At 31.0% G+C, this 17,257-nt stretch overlaps 1 protein-coding gene across 1 annotated transcript in view; it reads right to left on the reverse strand.

Moving 5' to 3' along the window:
- LOC129976426 (alpha-tocopherol transfer protein-like) overlaps positions 1-16,648 on the reverse strand; it is a 42,052-nt gene extending 25,404 nt beyond the window's left edge. The window contains exon 1 of the mRNA XM_056089986.1: positions 16,499-16,648. Within this exon, the coding sequence (XP_055945961.1) occupies positions 16,499-16,625 (127 nt within the window). The 5' untranslated portion in view covers positions 16,626-16,648. The remainder of the gene's footprint in view (positions 1-16,498) is intronic.
- Between the last annotated feature and the right edge of the window lie 609 nt (positions 16,649-17,257).

Genomic DNA, 17,257 nt, shown 5'->3' on the forward strand with positions numbered 1-17,257 from the left:
GCTTAAATCGCTGTCTTCGTAACAGAGGGCTTGTCAGTGGCAAGTGCCATAAGAAACAAACAACAAAAAATTAAGTCAAATTTTATAAGATTAGTAATAAAAATATTCTCTGAATTTCTCCAACCTTTCTTAAAATTAACAAATCACAATGTTAATTAATTGGGTTGACGTCTTTATAGAAACATAACATTAATAAAAAAAAATGAGACAGCAAAGAAAGAAGGCTTATTTTAAAAAGCTTACTGAAATCTTTCCTCTTATCTTCCTCAAATTAGGCCAATGATTTGGTTGACAAATCTAAACCATATTCGGCTAAATCCTAGGGACGGGTACCGCCAAATTTGGCGCCAAACTTTAAAGATAAAGTCTCCAGCGTCTCTTGAAAATATTCATAATATTGAGAAATAAAATTCTGAAGATTACAACGTCCGCGGGGCTTGACGAGTAAAATTTGGCGGAAAATTGCCAAATGGTACCCGTCTCTAGAACTGTACCCCATATTCTTTGGCTGGACCAGAATTTTTTCAGAATTTCATATAAAATACTAGTACCATTATTATTTGATGTTAAGTTCAGTTTAATAATACCATATACTCATGTTTTCCGCCAAATCCGTTTTTTTTTTTTTTTATTTCTTTCTGACGTCATGATGACTCGCGATTTCGAGTGAATTTCATTGGCTCGGATCAAGGATCATTTCATGCAATTGCTATTTTTAAGGTCTAGTCTTAGTCCGTGGTAATGAGCCACAAGAAAAATTTTTCTTCAGCATAACCTACAGTATGAAGTAGTAATGCAAAGGAAATATGACCAGAGATTTCTCTAATTTTTCAGCTGAAACAGCTTTCATTATGAAATTAATATCATACGTGGAAAATGATGCGAGCAAGATTGAATTTTCCAACTGGCATAGGCTTCGATCTGACCTTAGTGATGCAAATTCAGTATGATATGAACTTTATTAAATTTTACAATTACTATAGCCTTTAGCTCGAAATTGGTAACATAAGTGCAGTATGATGAGTGTTATTTTGAATTTTACTATTAGTATAGGCTTCAGTATGAAACAGTAACATAAGTGCAGTATGATGAGTGTTATTTTGAATTTTACCATTGGTATAGGCTTCAATAGGAAACAGTAACATAAGTGCAGTATGATGAGTGTTATTTTGAATTTTACCATTGTATAGGCTTCAGTATGAAACAGTAACATAAGTGCAGTATGATGAGTGTTATTCTGAATTTTACCATTGGTATAGGCTTCAATAGGAAACAGTAACATAAGTGCAGTATGATGAGTGTTATTTTGAATTTTACTATTAGTATAGGCTTCAGTATGAAACAGTAACATAAGTGCAGTATGATGAGTGTTATTTTGAATTTTACTATTAGTATAGGCTTCAGTATGAAACAGTAACATAAGTGCAGTATGATGAGTGTTATTTTGAATTTTACCATTGGTATAGGCTTCAATAGGAAACAGTAACATAAGTGCAGTATGATGAGTGTTATTTTGAATTTTACCATTGTATAGGCTTCAGTATGAAACAGTAACATAAGTGCAGTATGATGAGTGTTATTCTGAATTTTACCATTGGTATAGGCTTCAATAGGAAACAGTAACATAAGTGCAGTATGATGAGTGTTATTTTGAATTTTACCATTGGTATAGGCTTCAATAGGAAACAGTAACAGAAGTGCAGTATGATGAGTGTTATTTTGAATTTTACCATTGGTATAGGCTTCAATAGGAAACAGTAACATAAGTGCAGTATGATGAGTGTTATTTTGAATTTTACCATTGGTATAGGCTTCAATAGGAAACAGTAACATAAGTGCAGTATGATGAGTGTTATTTTGAATTTTACTATTAGTATAGGCTTCAGTAGGAAACAGTAACATAAGTGCAGTATGATGAGTGTTATTTTGAATTTTACCATTGGTATAGGCTTCAGTATGAAACAGTAACATAAGTGCAGTATGATGAGTGTTATTTTGAACTTTACCATTGTATAGGCTTCAGTATGAAACAGTAACATAAGTGCAGTATGATGAGTGTTATTCTGAATTTTACCATTGGTATAGGCTTCAATAGGAAACAGTAACATAAGTGCAGTATGATGAGTGTTATTTTGAATTTTACTATTAGTATAGGCTTCAGTATGAAACAGTAACATAAGTGCAGTATGATGAGTGTTATTTTGAATTTTACTATTAGTATAGGCTTCAGTATGAAACAGTAACATAAGTGCAGTATGATGAGTGTTATTTTGAATTTTACCATTGGTATAGGCTTCAATAGGAAACAGTAACATAAGTGCAGTATGATGAGTGTTATTTTGAATTTTACCATTGTATAGGCTTCAGTATGAAACAGTAACATAAGTGCAGTATGATGAGTGTTATTCTGAATTTTACCATTGGTATAGGCTTCAATAGGAAACAGTAACATAAGTGCAGTATGATGAGTGTTATTTTGAATTTTACCATTGGTATAGGCTTCAATAGGAAACAGTAACAGAAGTGCAGTATGATGAGTGTTATTTTGAATTTTACCATTGGTATAGGCTTCAATAGGAAACAGTAACATAAGTGCAGTATGATGAGTGTTATTTTGAATTTTACCATTGGTATAGGCTTCAATAGGAAACAGTAACATAAGTGCAGTATGATGAGTGTTATTTTGAATTTTACTATTAGTATAGGCTTCAGTATGAAACAGTAACATAAGTGCAGTACTATTTTGAATTTTAACATTGGTGTAGGCTTCAGTGCTTCAATATGAAACAGTCACATAAGTTCAGTATGATGAGTGTTATTTTGAATTTTACAATTGGTATAGGCTTTAATATGCAACAGTAACATAAGTGAGGTGTGGTGAGTGCTATTTTGAATTTCACCATTGGTACAGACTTCAGTCTGATCTGAGTGATGTAAATTTAGTATGATATGAACTTTATTGAATTTTACGATTAGTACCAATATGAAACATGTAACATAATTGGGGTATGATGTGAGCTAGTTTGAATTATACCAATGGCATAGGCTTCAAAATAAATTATATTTCATAAATTGTTCAGTATGATAATAACTTTCTTGAATTTAACAATTGGTATAGCTTTCAATATGAAACGGTAATAGAAGTGCAGCACTAGATATGAACTAGTCTCAATTTTACCATTGATATAGGCTTCAAAATAAATTGTATGATATAAATTGCTCAGTATAAAAAGAACTTTCTTGAATTTTACTATTGGTATAGACATAAATATAATTTTGTATGATTAGAGTTTCTTGAATTTCACGATATTATAATTTTCAATATGAAGTTAGTTATGTTGATTCGAAATGATAAGAGGTTTCTTGAATTGTATATTAGCCATTATTTTCAACATGAAATAACATTTCTGATGGCATAAATTCAGTATGACGTGGATTCTGATTCTACCTATCTGCAATTCATGATTCAAAATCGAATGGTAACTGTTTCTGGCTAAAGAAAGATATTTTTTAAACTTTTTTGGAACTTCAAAATTATTCAAACCTTTAACTATTATTATAAGCCTTATTCTAAATGGCTATTGGAACAAGACATACAATTCACTTTATCTAATTTTAGGATTTTTTTTCATAAACTCATTTCTTAAGCACTAAAAAAAGTTATCTGGTAATAGTATTCAAACAAGTAGTTTAAGTCAAACAAGACTAAGGAATACTTGAAACATTTCAGTGATCAGTCTTGTGAACAAATTTCAGCTCAAAATTAAGATACGAGTTTCAAAACATGGAATATTAGTCTTAGAAGTAGTAGATAGTGATTTTTTACGGTTATAAAATGAAATAAGAATTATAATTGTCAATATTTGTTACAAAATTATTATTATGTGCAAGATGTTATCTATATAGCAATTTCTATAAATATAATAAATGATAAGGGAAATTCTGAGAAAATATGGGAAGGACTCTTATCGGAAAATGTAGGGCAAATGTATAATATCTGGAGACATTAGGTCCGTGTTATTGACATATTTCAGATATCTGCAAACTTTTCAACATCATTTGTTTATAGATTCTGGAAAAAAAATTAGATATGTTAGTAAACAAGTGAAATAATCCCCGAATTGACTAGGGATAAAACACTTCTTTTAGTTTCAGATACTTAATAAACTCTTTACTTTTTTCCTTGTTAAAATCTTGTTTTTTGAAAAGACTCCAAAAATGTAAAAGAAAGAAAAAAGATTTTAGTTTTCAAGAGAATATGGGGCAAAATAATGCGATACTTGAGTTCTCTGCATTTAATCTATATTCAATTATGGTGCGCTTACATATTTTTAGTTTGAAATTCAGATGTACTTTTGCATACAAATCCAGATCTAAAATTTTTCAAATGTTTATTTATTTATTTTTTAAATTTTTTGCTTTTCTGGGGTAATTTACTGAAAAAAAAATTGTAATATATATAACTTATAACTTAAAATATAAAAGTAACACATTCACCAATCAATAATTTGAGTTCGTGTTAAAAAATATTATTGCTGCTCTTTAAGTTTTTTTTTTTTTAAATAATGAGATTTTTTGTAATGAATTTCTTGCCAATTTTTTTTCTCCAACAGATAGATTAAAAGTTCTGTCACTAGTTTCTACTTTCTCATATGCGAAGTAAAGAGAAAGTATACTAATCGTCAAAAATTCAAATTCTAGATTTTGACGAATCCCTGAGTTCGAAACATACATTTTTGGAAAATGTCCGTCGGTCTGTGACAATAATAAAGCTCAAAAATTCTTTGAGCTAGGTAGGTGAAATTTGGTATATGGGTTTTACACTAAATTTGCAAATTTCTATCGAGTTTTGATAAAATTTCGTATTGAAAAAGTCTGCCTGTCCGGCTGTTCGAATATAAGTCAATACGATATTTGCAAAAAGAAGAGAGCTAGATAGATAAAATTTGGTGCACAGATTTAACATATATAGTGTAGACACCTGTCAAATTTTGAGCGAAAACCAATAAAGGGATGATTTTCTATCGGTCTATGCTTTCAGAAACATGTAAACTCGATAATTTAAAAACGCAGCGCCGTGGTGGCCTGGTGGTAAGGTCTCGGCTTGTGAACCGTAGGGTTTCAGGTTCGAGACCCGATTCCACCGATGAACCGTCGTGTAAGGGGGTCTGTTGCACGTTAAATCCGTCATGCCAAACGTTCTTCTGCTGGTGTGGAGTGGAGAGGGCGGTACCAGCTCAGGTGTCATCCTCGTCATTTGACTGCGGTTCAAAATGACGAGGTCCGTCCCAAAATAGCCCTAGTGTTGCTTTACAATGGGACGTTAACATAACTAAACTAAACTAATTCAAAAACGCAATGATTTAAATATATCAAAATTCTTAGGCCCGTTTTTGATTGCAAGTATAACTTTGTTGTCATTTTTTTTTGTTTTAATCGAAAGAAAAAAAAATACATCTAAAACAAACGTTTAATTTTCTTATACTTTTAACCGCATGCTAGGGGTTAATCGCGAAAAAAAAAACGGGCCAACGTTGACATGATAGATGCACTGAAAATGTTAAATTCGTGCCAAGGGTTAATATTTCTTAACTATTCTAACTAACCAATGCAGTGCAAAATATTCCCTGAGACAACATCTTTATTATAAAGTATAAAAATAAGAGAAAGTTTTGTAAAAACCAGTCCTGCTAGTTTTATTTAGTTATACAAAAAAAGTCTTCAAATAAGTTTCGAATTAAAACATTTTTGTAGGATTAAAAAGGAACAAATTATTTAAAAGGAAAACACGCCATCAAAAACGCGCGCTTCTTATCCACCGAGTATCACCTTCTTTGCAGAATAAAATCATCAGAAAAATCTAAGCATGGATTTTGGAAAAGAACAATAACGATATCTTTTTACTGTAAACTTAGAATGAAAAGTTCTTAAATATATTGTTTCACTTATGTCGTATTGAAATTTCTGAATGGTTTAAAGAAGTATCTCATAGAAAGCGCCTTGCAAAACACCGTTACGATATCTTCACGATATTAGACTGCGTACATTATATTGATTAACATTGAAAAAAATATTAAAATATCCTCTACTAATCAGCTGTCTTTTGAAATGAAATTGTGTAAATTAAAGTAATTATTAACTATTTATTGCTTTTATTTTTTATGCTTTTTGCATTGTTTAGAATTCAGCTGATAATTCATTAAGTTCCATTGTTACGAGATAAGCGTTCGAAGTTGTCAATAAACTCTAGTGCAGAGGGTGTGTGTGTGGCTTCCTTCTTTATGCAGTGAAGGCGAAAGCAAACTTATCTGTATTGCTGATTTTTTTTTATTTTTAAAATGAAGGTCATAGTTTTGTAGAGTGAATATATTCAGTCGTTCACGCAAGAGGAGATAAACGTGCACTGATAGCTCTAGAAAATGTGATCGAAGCGCTAGGAGTGCAAGCAGAAGACGCGTGTACACTTTTGATAAGTCAATGCCACTTCCAGCATGGTCAGACACGTGGGTTTAGAAAGAAGCGCCTGGAGCGCCAAGTTCAGCAGATCTTTCATCAGAGAGGAAGAAATAATCAAAATATTTCTCAAGAAAGGCAGGTGATAAGCAGGAAATTTATTTTCTAATGTGATCAGATATCGGTAAATTTTGATTTCCGCGGCGACCGCTATTAAAACGACGCCAAGAATAACGCCAAGCTAGAATTACTCGCATCAAAGCGTGTATGGCTGCTTTTAGTTTGGCTACTATGGCTATTTTTTAGATGATTTGGCGGTTTATCGCGATCGCCGTAGAAATCAAGTTGTACCCAAATACCTCTTAAATTAACTGGGTCGAAAAATAATTAATATATTACAGGAAAAAATATTTTCATGTATGTTCTCCAGAATAGTTCCGAATTGGCAAAATATGCTATGAGAGAAACCAATGAAAATGGCTCCACCAAAGCTTTATATTCTCTAATATTATAACCCCCCCAACACTCCCCCCCTTCCAAAATCGCTAACATTGGGTAAGACTGAAGGCGCCTTGCACAACATTTATGTACAATGAAAATCTTTGGCATAAATGTAACATTTTTACTGATTCTATCACGTGATATTCGGTGATTTCTCCCCTTTTTATTTATTTATTTATATTTTTATTTATTTATTTACTCTCTCGTATACAAAATATTGAAGTGGTATTGTAATAGTCAAAAAATTCAGTTTTATCGAATCGCGTTTTAAACCTCCCTCAGGCCGCAAAAACACATTAAAAAATTAATTGCCTCTCAATCTGTAAGTAAGAATCATAATTCAAAAACTATTTAAGCTAGATAGATAAAATTTGGTACGTGGTCATCAAGCCAAATTTTGGCAATTAATCTCAGACATGCAGCTAATAGGAACTGAAAATTGAATTTTTGTTTCTGACGAATTTTTCTCAACTAATTAAAAAAAAAATTTGGCACACAGCTACAATTGTAGTCACAATATCACATACGAAATTTGACATATTTCAATCATCGTGTTTTTTAGTTTTTCTCAAAGTACAGACTGGCTGATGGTCAATCTCTTCTCCGATTCAGCTCAAAATTTAAAAGTTATCTACACTACAGGTGTTAAATCTTTGTACCAAATCTTATCCGTCAAACTTTCTAAGTTTTGTAATTATCGTGTTAACTTAGGTTGGAACAGCCGGACAGACTTCCTATTAATGGAATTTTCTCAAAATTTGACAGAGATCTACAAATTTGGTGTAAAGACCTTATACCAAATTTTACTTGTCTAGCTTAAAATGTTTTGAGTAATCATAGACAGCCGGACGGAGAAGCATAAAGCCAAAAATGTGTTTTTCGAACTCATAGAGAGAGGTCTAAAATTTTTTAATTCGCTAAACTTTCTAGTCTGTATTTTTTGATAATTACATAACTTATTATTTTTGATAATTATAATACCTTCTTTATGTAAGGAAATAATAAAATTGTGAGATTTTTCTCGCCGGCGTCCTGGCATAGGGGTAGCGCGTCTTCTCCGTGATCTGGGCGTCCCGGGTTCGAGTCCCGGTTTGCGCATGGTTGTTCTTCTGTTGTTCTATCTGTGAGATGTGTGAATGTGCCCTCCTGTAAAAAGGGGTTGTGCAAGCGTGAGTGGCAAAGTCGTACTCTTGGCCCTAGTTGGCGCTGCTATAAAAAATAAGAGACGTCCCCCTCAGGCTTAAATCGCTGTCTTCGTAACAGCGGGCTTGTCAGTGGCAAGTGCCATAAGAAACAAACAACAAACGATATTTTTCTCTGTGTCATGGTGCATAAATATTGTAAAATAGGCCGAAAATCGACTGTTTATTCTGTTAAACTTTCTGCTTCTCAAGAGCAATACAATTCATGTTTATTAAAACCGGTTCATAATTTCCTTGTGCTTTATGCTTGAAAAGTAAAAAAAAAATGCATCAAAACACTTCAATAGGAAATTTTTAACCCCTAGTCATCACTGTAATTTTCACATTTCATCTCTTGTAGATGAACTAATTCCAATAGTTCGATGCATATGCATGACATTAGATGCATCATGCATAGTATCATATGCATATGCATGGCATTAGATGCATCATGCATAGTATCATATGCATATGCATGACATTAGATGCATCATGCATAGTATCATATGCATATGCATGACATTAGATGCATCATGCATAGTATCATATGCATATGCATAGCATTAGATGTTTAAAATGTCACATTTTTTGTTTGTTTATGGGCAGTGGTGAAATTAGATATTTTGTGGCACATATAATGAGACACCTTTTTTATTTGACTCAATTTAGCGACACAATTCAACACATTTTTAATTTAATCAGCCTACTAATCATTTATTTTAGTAACTTTGTAAATATGCACATTTTATAAGGCATTTAATTATTACTAGCAGTAACCGAACAGCGTTGCCAGTGGTGTAACATCCAAGACGGAAAATTAGTTTTAAACTTAAGTCTCATTCCTTCTGTCTCTGTAATTCAATAGCAGTGCGATTTAAAGAGAGACGGTTACTTCGCTCAACTGAAGACTCTCCTTCCCTAAATGTGGACATTCTGTCTATGATATTTGCTAACCGAACGTTTCTTCCATCGGCATTTTCATTATCGCGCAACAAACGAAGCTTTTTAGCATTTAATGTGTTCCGGTTAAGGTTGATTTTCTTTTTGGGAGGCATAGTATGTTTTGAATCGCTGTTTAAAATCAGATGTAATATATATATATATATATATATCGCCTATGCATACCACAGCTCTTGCTGTTTGCGCATGCGTAGTTTGAGGTTTTCGAACGTGCAAAGCACGGATACTTCTGCTTTATTTTAGCACACACGCATGCACGAATCGTAGTAGGAAAATAATTAAAATCGCAATTATAAAACTCCTTTTTGATATGACTTCAATATACTAAAATCTTCCCCAATAAACGCCCTACAAAATGATACAAATATCTCCAATATCAATCAAGTATTTCTCGAGTTTATCTCTTTCAAACAGACGCTTTCAGGAAACTTCATTTTATATTATGTATAGATGAAGACTTGCGCACAATATTATCTAAACATGCACTCAGGGTTTATAACTTTTTACTAATATTAAAAATATATGTGAGCGTATGAGTGCGTATGTGTGATTCTACTAAATCTAATTTATATATTTAACTTACTTTAGACTTACAAAAACTCTTAATAAAAATAAACCAGCGGGAGAGGTATTTCTTGTATACTCTCCAATAAAGCTCTTATATGTCTTTCTCCTCATAAAATTGTGGACCTTGAGTAAGGTCTCGAGCAACTTGCTTGGCATTAGTTATCGAGAGTTACGAAATACAGATCTTTCGCGTTAATCTAGCATTTTTTCTGTCGCAATACTGTGTATTTTGGACTCCTTTTTGTCGGCCGATTGACACAAAAATGTGGCTCGAAATCACGTTTTTAGTCAAAAGATAAAATAAAGAAGAATGACATAAAAAATAATAATTGTTGTTTCAAGGCGCTGTGCTTTTGACAATTGCTTTTTACATGCATGCTGAAGTACAGACTGATATAAGACGAATTGTTTGACGGATTTAGTTGAAAATTTAATAAATATCTAAATTTTAAATGCTAAATCTGTATTCCAAATTTTATCTACCACGCTCTTTGCGTTTTCGTACGAGATGATGACAAGATGACAAAAGGAATGGGAAGAAGGCGAAACAGGCCGGTCCACATTCAACATAATACCGAAAGTTTCTCTATACGAGCCCAAGTGAAACAGAGCGGATGTCCTTTTTTTTCACTGGACACGGCCCATTTCTCGACATACCTACACAGATTCCATCTGGCCAACTCTCTTTGCTGGAGCTGTGGGGAGATTGGATCCCCAATTCACTGTGCCACCGAATGCTTTCTGACTCTCTCATGGCACATGAGAAAGCCAAAAACAAGTCTCGAGGAAGAATGGTACAGAAGAGATGTATCGAATACCCTTTCATGAGGCAACATCCACTTCATAGTAAATCATATTCATAAATACCAAGACCTCTTCAAGATTACACAATAGCCGAGACCAAAATGCCACTTGTCAAAATCAGCCGAAATTATTCCCTCAGGAAGTGCAGTTCTCACGAAGGAAATCCAAATCACAGGACCAAAACGGACGCTACAGATTTCTGACTCTACAATGTTTGTTTATATGCTTATACATGTCATACAGATGTTCACAATGTAATTTATCATTTTTTTTCCCTTTTTTCCTTTTTAATTAGTAATCTCATTTCCCTGTAAGTTCAATCCATTATCACCATTTGTTTTTAGATTTTTTCTTCCCTCCATTTAGTTATTAATTCGCCAAAACATTAAATACAGTCGTGTAGGATTTGACACCGATGGGATTCTCTCTGAAGATCCCTGGATGGTTTGCCGTCTCTTTCTTTCTTTTATCCTCTTTTTTTTCTTTTTTTCCTTCCATCTTGGACTCATCCAACTGGTTAGATAGTGTTATAGGCACCGAGAGCACAGGATGGAATTATGCTATGTTATGTGGTTGAATAGCAAGACAAAAAGGCTTCTTGTGAAAGGATTTCATTCAAAATCTAGCAGAAATTTAAAAATTAGCTCTTGGTTCCTTATACGAAATTTCAGCCGGCTAGCTTAATGTGTTTTTGATTTATCGCATTCACTCATAGACAGACAGGCATAGTACGAAAATTTTGTTTTCCGGATTCAGAGAACGATCAAGGAAAAATATTAATCAAAATCTTGAGTTCGAATTTTTAGACAATTATGCGTATAAGAGAAAGTAAAAAAAATCAGAATTATCCAAATTCAGAATATTCCAAATGATTTTGACTTAAAAGTTATTATTATATAACTTACTGCGAATGATTTATTCGATTTTAAGTATTTAATTCTCTGCTTTTTGAAGGTATTTTTGTTATTTATCCTATTCTGTATCATAATCATTTCATTTTTTAAAAATAAAAAGAAAATCTTTTATATTTATTTACAAGGTTTGTAATTTTCAGAAAAGTAAAACTTATTTTATCGATTTTAAATATGTGATTTCATGCGCCTTGAAGTATTTCCTGATGTTAAATAAAGCAGTATTTAAAATTAATGATAGGGACTATTTAAAAGTAGATTTTATTAATTTTAGTGTTACTTGAACTTCTTGTTCCATGGTTAATCATATAAAGTAATACAAATTTGTCAGGATCTTTCTTTAATAGTATTTTTTTTCAGTTATTTTTATTAAAAAAATTTTTTGTGTTTATCTTAAACTTTCCTAATATTTAGATAACAAGATGTCTGTGACCTAATGCATAAGGCATGATTACTTTAAAAAATCTTGTTTTTTTAAGATTTATTTATTAATTAGTTAAAATTTATAATTCTTTTTTAAAAGACACTTTCGTTGATTTTAATTGTTAATATTCATGTGCAATGATTGCTGATCTTTTATTTTATTTTTGCAGTCAACATCCCATTTTATTATCTCATAGCCGCCTTTGGTGGCCAACTGATTCTCCGACAATATTGGCTATGCTTAGTTTCTATTAAATGTTTCATACATATTGTTTGAAAACGGGTTCTAAAATCCTACGGTCTTTTGAGCATGCGTTAGGATGGGTTTAATTCGTCAAAATAGGGGTGAGAGGAAAGAGGAAAGGATGAGATGTTCGCATTTAACAATAAAATAAACTCGGATTACTCGCAGACTGAATTAAAATAATACGGTCAGAAACGACACGATATTCAGATACACGTGGGGGGGATGAACAAAAAAGTATCTCATAGAGCGAAAATCAAGGTCAAAGAATGACGAAAAATTCCGGAAATGCGCTCATCTTTTCGCGTTTCTCCCCTTAATGAGATAGAATCGTCAAAAAGTGGTCGTCTCGAAATACTGAAACGCGAAAAGATGAGCGCTCGGAATACTGACCCTTCGAAAAGATATACTTGACCTCAAAATTGTGACATAATCAGAATCATAACATTTTTAACAGTTTGATATATTTTTTTTTTATTTATCGTGTTCATGAACCTTCTTATTGAAGCCATGTCCCATGATATCATAGTTCTATTAAAGAATATGCTTATTTGGGTGATCTAATTTTCGTATTACTTCTTTTTCTAATTCCTCAAACAAACCCACACCGATATTAAGCAGAATATGTTTTTCGTTTATTTTAAACAATTTTAAGAAAATAATACAATTAAATATCTAATCAAACTATATAAACTGTTAGAATTTCAATACAATAAGGAAATCCTGATAAATTTATACAAAAAATATATTTTTAAAAAATGGCTAAAAATTTTTAAAAATTTGGGCGCAAAATGAAATCAAATTGCTAAAAAGAAGATTTTTGTAAATTTTAAAACGATGTAAGAGTAATAATAATAATTTTATTTTATTTTCTAAAGTTATTGTAGGAGAAAGCCAGAATACAGTTTAATTTTAAATTTACTAAAAATTCAAATGAAAAATTTTTATACACTATATTTTTATTAAAAAGGTAATTCTTTCTTAAGGTATTTGCCTACCTACGGAGACAAATTCTTGAAAATTCCCTCTATGAGCTATTTCAGTTCATTTTCTGGACCAGTTTGATCGCAAATAATGAAAAATATTGATCAGAAAATTCTGTGCCAATTGAGTTTCTGTTAAATGCGTCAATTTGGGTAAAAAAAAAAATAGTGAAAATTGCAACAAAAAGCGAAACACTCTACAAAAAAATTCTTTTGCATTTATTCCAATTATTTTTATACACAACTTACTTACATCTGTGGTGAAGGAAATGAACTAGAATTAATAAATCAAAAAAGTTATAGCTAATCGAGTATTTCTATGTTGAAAATTTCACAAAATCCATTGTTGAAAATGACATTAGGCAACTCTAAAAGAAAAACTACTCAGTTCAAAGTTATATCCCTAGTTCATTGCCTTTGGCACACTAAAGGTAACATATATGCAAAATTTCCAGGTAATATATTAATAGCTTTTTTAAGATATCATGTTTTTCGTATGAAACTTTTTACAAAATCCAAGTTTTTCCGAAAATTCATTTAAAGTTTTCATTTGTGTTGTACTAAAAATGCTTTGTAAACATAAACAATGTCCAAAAACAGATGTAATTGACAATCCTTTAGGCATAAAAATTACTCAAAACGTATTCTAATACGCTTAGCTTACTGATAGAATATATTATAACATAAATTATAAATCAAGGAGATGTATATTTGATTAAATGTTTGAAAACATTCGACTACTTCAGGTTTCGTTTTCAGCTACAGTGGTTTATAAAACATCATATATCTCGGTTTCTATTTATCCTAGAATTAAAACAAACACAGATTTTGAAACCCAAATAAATGAGTTTTAAAATAAAGCAATAAAAAGTTGTGAATGTTCACCAAAAACTGCTTTTTAAACGTAGACAGATACCTTAATGATGCTTTCAGAGTGGCTACACATTTCCATTAATATTAGTAAAGAAAAAGAGAAAGCAAAACTTATATGTAAGCAGAATACTTATAATGCTGTATAAGATGTTATTCAACTGGAGGTTTTAAACTTCAGAAACTGTTACATTACATAATCTTGATATAATAGCGTTTAATTGATATAGTTTGCGTTAAAATACATTCTTTCATTTAATCCATGTTAGACTACAAATGAAAGTTTCAGTTTTTGTTTATTTAAAATTTAAGGGGAAGGATTAAAGAATTTAAATTAAAAATTAAGGAATTTAAAATATACAGCCTATCTAGTACTAAAAGGTATATACAAAATGTATAATGTTATTTAGTCGCGCGTTTCCAACTAATCTATAGCTTTTATCTGTGTGAATTAACCCTCCAGCTTCGTATCCCGCGGTTTCCGTGGGTTGGCAATCAGTCCATTTTCTGTAGCATTACGCGTTTTTCTCAGTATGGAGCGTTTATTTTTACGATTACAGGCTTTTATTATATTATATTATTATCGTGTAACATATAGTATCAGTTCAATTTCATTGAAAAATATTTGAACTTATTTGCAAACATCGCTTCTAAATAGTGGTTTTAAAGAATTACGCAACCGAAGATTTAAATTACATAGTCTTTTTATTATTTGTCTATAGTTTTTTTTTACTTTCTCATATGCGATGTACAGAGAAAATATAATAATCGTCAAAAAATTCGAATTCGAAATTATGCGCTCGAAAAATACATTTTTAGAAAATGTCCGTCTGTCTATCAGTGACAAAGATAACTCAAAAATGCTTTGAGCTAGACGTATGAAATTTGGTACATGGCCTTTGCACCAAATTTGCAAATATATATCAAATGTTTTGCAACGTCCTTTCAGAGGAAGTCTGCCCTTCCGACTATTCGAATATAAGTTAACACGATAAATACAAAACAAAGAGAGCTAGACAGATGAAATTCGGTATGCAGATTTAACATCTATAGTGAAGACACCTATCAAATTTTGTACCAAATCCGAGAAGGTTTGACTGTCTATCGGTCTGTACTTTCAGAAATATGTAAACACGATAACTCAAAAAAGCAATGATTTAAATATATCAAATATGGTATGGGATTTGGTGAGTACGAGTGTAGACAAATTTTTGTTTTAATTGATTGAGAAAAACGCGTTGAAAGAACAAATTGGATTTTCGGATACCATTGACAGTATGCCAGGGATTAATCGCCATATATAAACTAATATATTCCCGCCAAAGATTGATATTTCTTAACTACTGAATGCCAACACCATATAAGGCGCTTTCTGGGATAGCACCTTATTACAGAGTTTGCGAGAAGTTTTTTTTTTGCGATCGTTCCCGTTGGTTTTATATTTATTAAAATTCTAACTGAGTTCTATTGAAAACATTTTTCTTATAAATTATTGACATAATTATTATGGAATTGCCTCAAACTATTTTCCCATTTCACAAAACTGTGTAAATCACCAACTATTTTGACACCATTAAGAAATTTATCAATATTTTTATATCAATTTTTAAAAATTGCAGGATTATAACATTATTTATAAAAATATATTGTATATATGTTCATATTAATAAACTTTCCTAATTTTTAAAAAATAATGTTGGCAAAATTTTTTATCTAATTTAAAATATTCTAAATTTCATTTTACTAGATTAAAGATTTAATCACGTTAAAGTCTAGTGCTGCTTGTGCTATGAAGCAATAAATAAGTGAAATTATAACTGAGAATTTTGAATAGCTAGAAATGGGGAGTAACCATGTCAGAAATGCTTAAAAGAAAACTAAAGTCAATCGTGACACAAAAACGCAATCAACGAAAACACAAGTTAAATTCATACGAAAATATTATTACTTATATTAATTAAAGTAAATATTTTGCGAGCAAATAAAATAATTTTTATTGCGAGGATCACGAGTACATACTAAGAGCTGTTGCCAGAATACAATTGCAGAATTTTGGAAAAACGCTTAAAGAAAAGATTTAAAATAGATGAATAACATCAGGAACAACTATTGATGGTACTTTTCATGTTTCTTCATGACAAATTTAGACCCAAAATATTCTTTGAAATCTTTTCATACTTTATGAACAAATATTGAAGCACTAATATATTAAATATTATTAAATTAAAGAGGAAATTCGTTCTTTTCCTACTTTTAAAAATCTCATAAACTGATATTCTTGTTTTAATTAAGAAACATGTAAGACAGTAAAATTATTTTATGATATTTTGTTAAAAAGTAGGTCTTTTTTAATACTAGGAACTACTTTTTTTCTACCAGTTTATTTGTACATATTTTATGATTCATTAGTAAAAATATTACGGAATGGTTTTCAAAAATTTAAAATCAAATGATAAGTTTCGAATGTAGTCAAAATTTGATTAAAAATATATGATTAATTCATTATTGAATCCCTAAATATAAACTGTTGTAATATTGCCGGGAACACGCAACTGAACAAAAATTGAAATCTCAATTCAGTTAAAAAGTATTAGTACTTGCCTTTTATTAGCAATTTCAATTCCTCCAATGCTTCTGCTCTCTTTTCAGGGGTCTCACCCAATTCAGTTTCTGCCACCAGAACCATTTCGGGAGCGAGCCCTTTCATCCAAGCAGGTCTGAGATCCATGTTCGAATGATTCCGAAAGATTCTCGGAAGAAATTGATCCATCTGATTTTTTAAAGCTTCCTGCTATCAGAAAATGAGATAATCTCGATAGGCACGATGGGAAGTTTCTTTTTTTTCCTTTCCGAATCTGAATTATATTTTTTTTTTCTTTATGTTTCGGCATTTATTTACTTTGTAGCGAAAGCGGGTCAAAGACAGTAACCCTGAACCAATTTTGGTGAAATTATATCGATTATAAAAATAAAATTCATGGAATCATTTTTGTCAACGTATATTTACGTATATGAATATAAAGGAAAAAAGAAACATGTTAACATTACATTTAAAAATAAGGTGTCATGATTTTCTAATGTTCTTTCACTTGTAAATGCATTTTATGCATTTATTTATTTTATTTTGATTTAATTAAAATCAATTTATTTATACATTTCTTTTGAAATCAGGTTTGTTAAATTTAATTTCGCTGAGCTAATTTAGTCAGCTTAATTCAGTACAGTTAACTTTATTTTAATAATTATTTATTTATTTCTCTTTCTGATATTTTTAGAATTATCTATGTTTCAAAATTTAGAAAATGAATTTATTAGGTTTGAATTAAGTTTATGTTGTGTAACGAAAAACCTGTATATTTT

Source organism: Argiope bruennichi, chromosome 7, assembly GCF_947563725.1.
Source record: "Argiope bruennichi chromosome 7, qqArgBrue1.1, whole genome shotgun sequence".
Classification (NCBI taxonomy): Eukaryota; Metazoa; Arthropoda; class Arachnida; order Araneae; family Araneidae; genus Argiope; species Argiope bruennichi.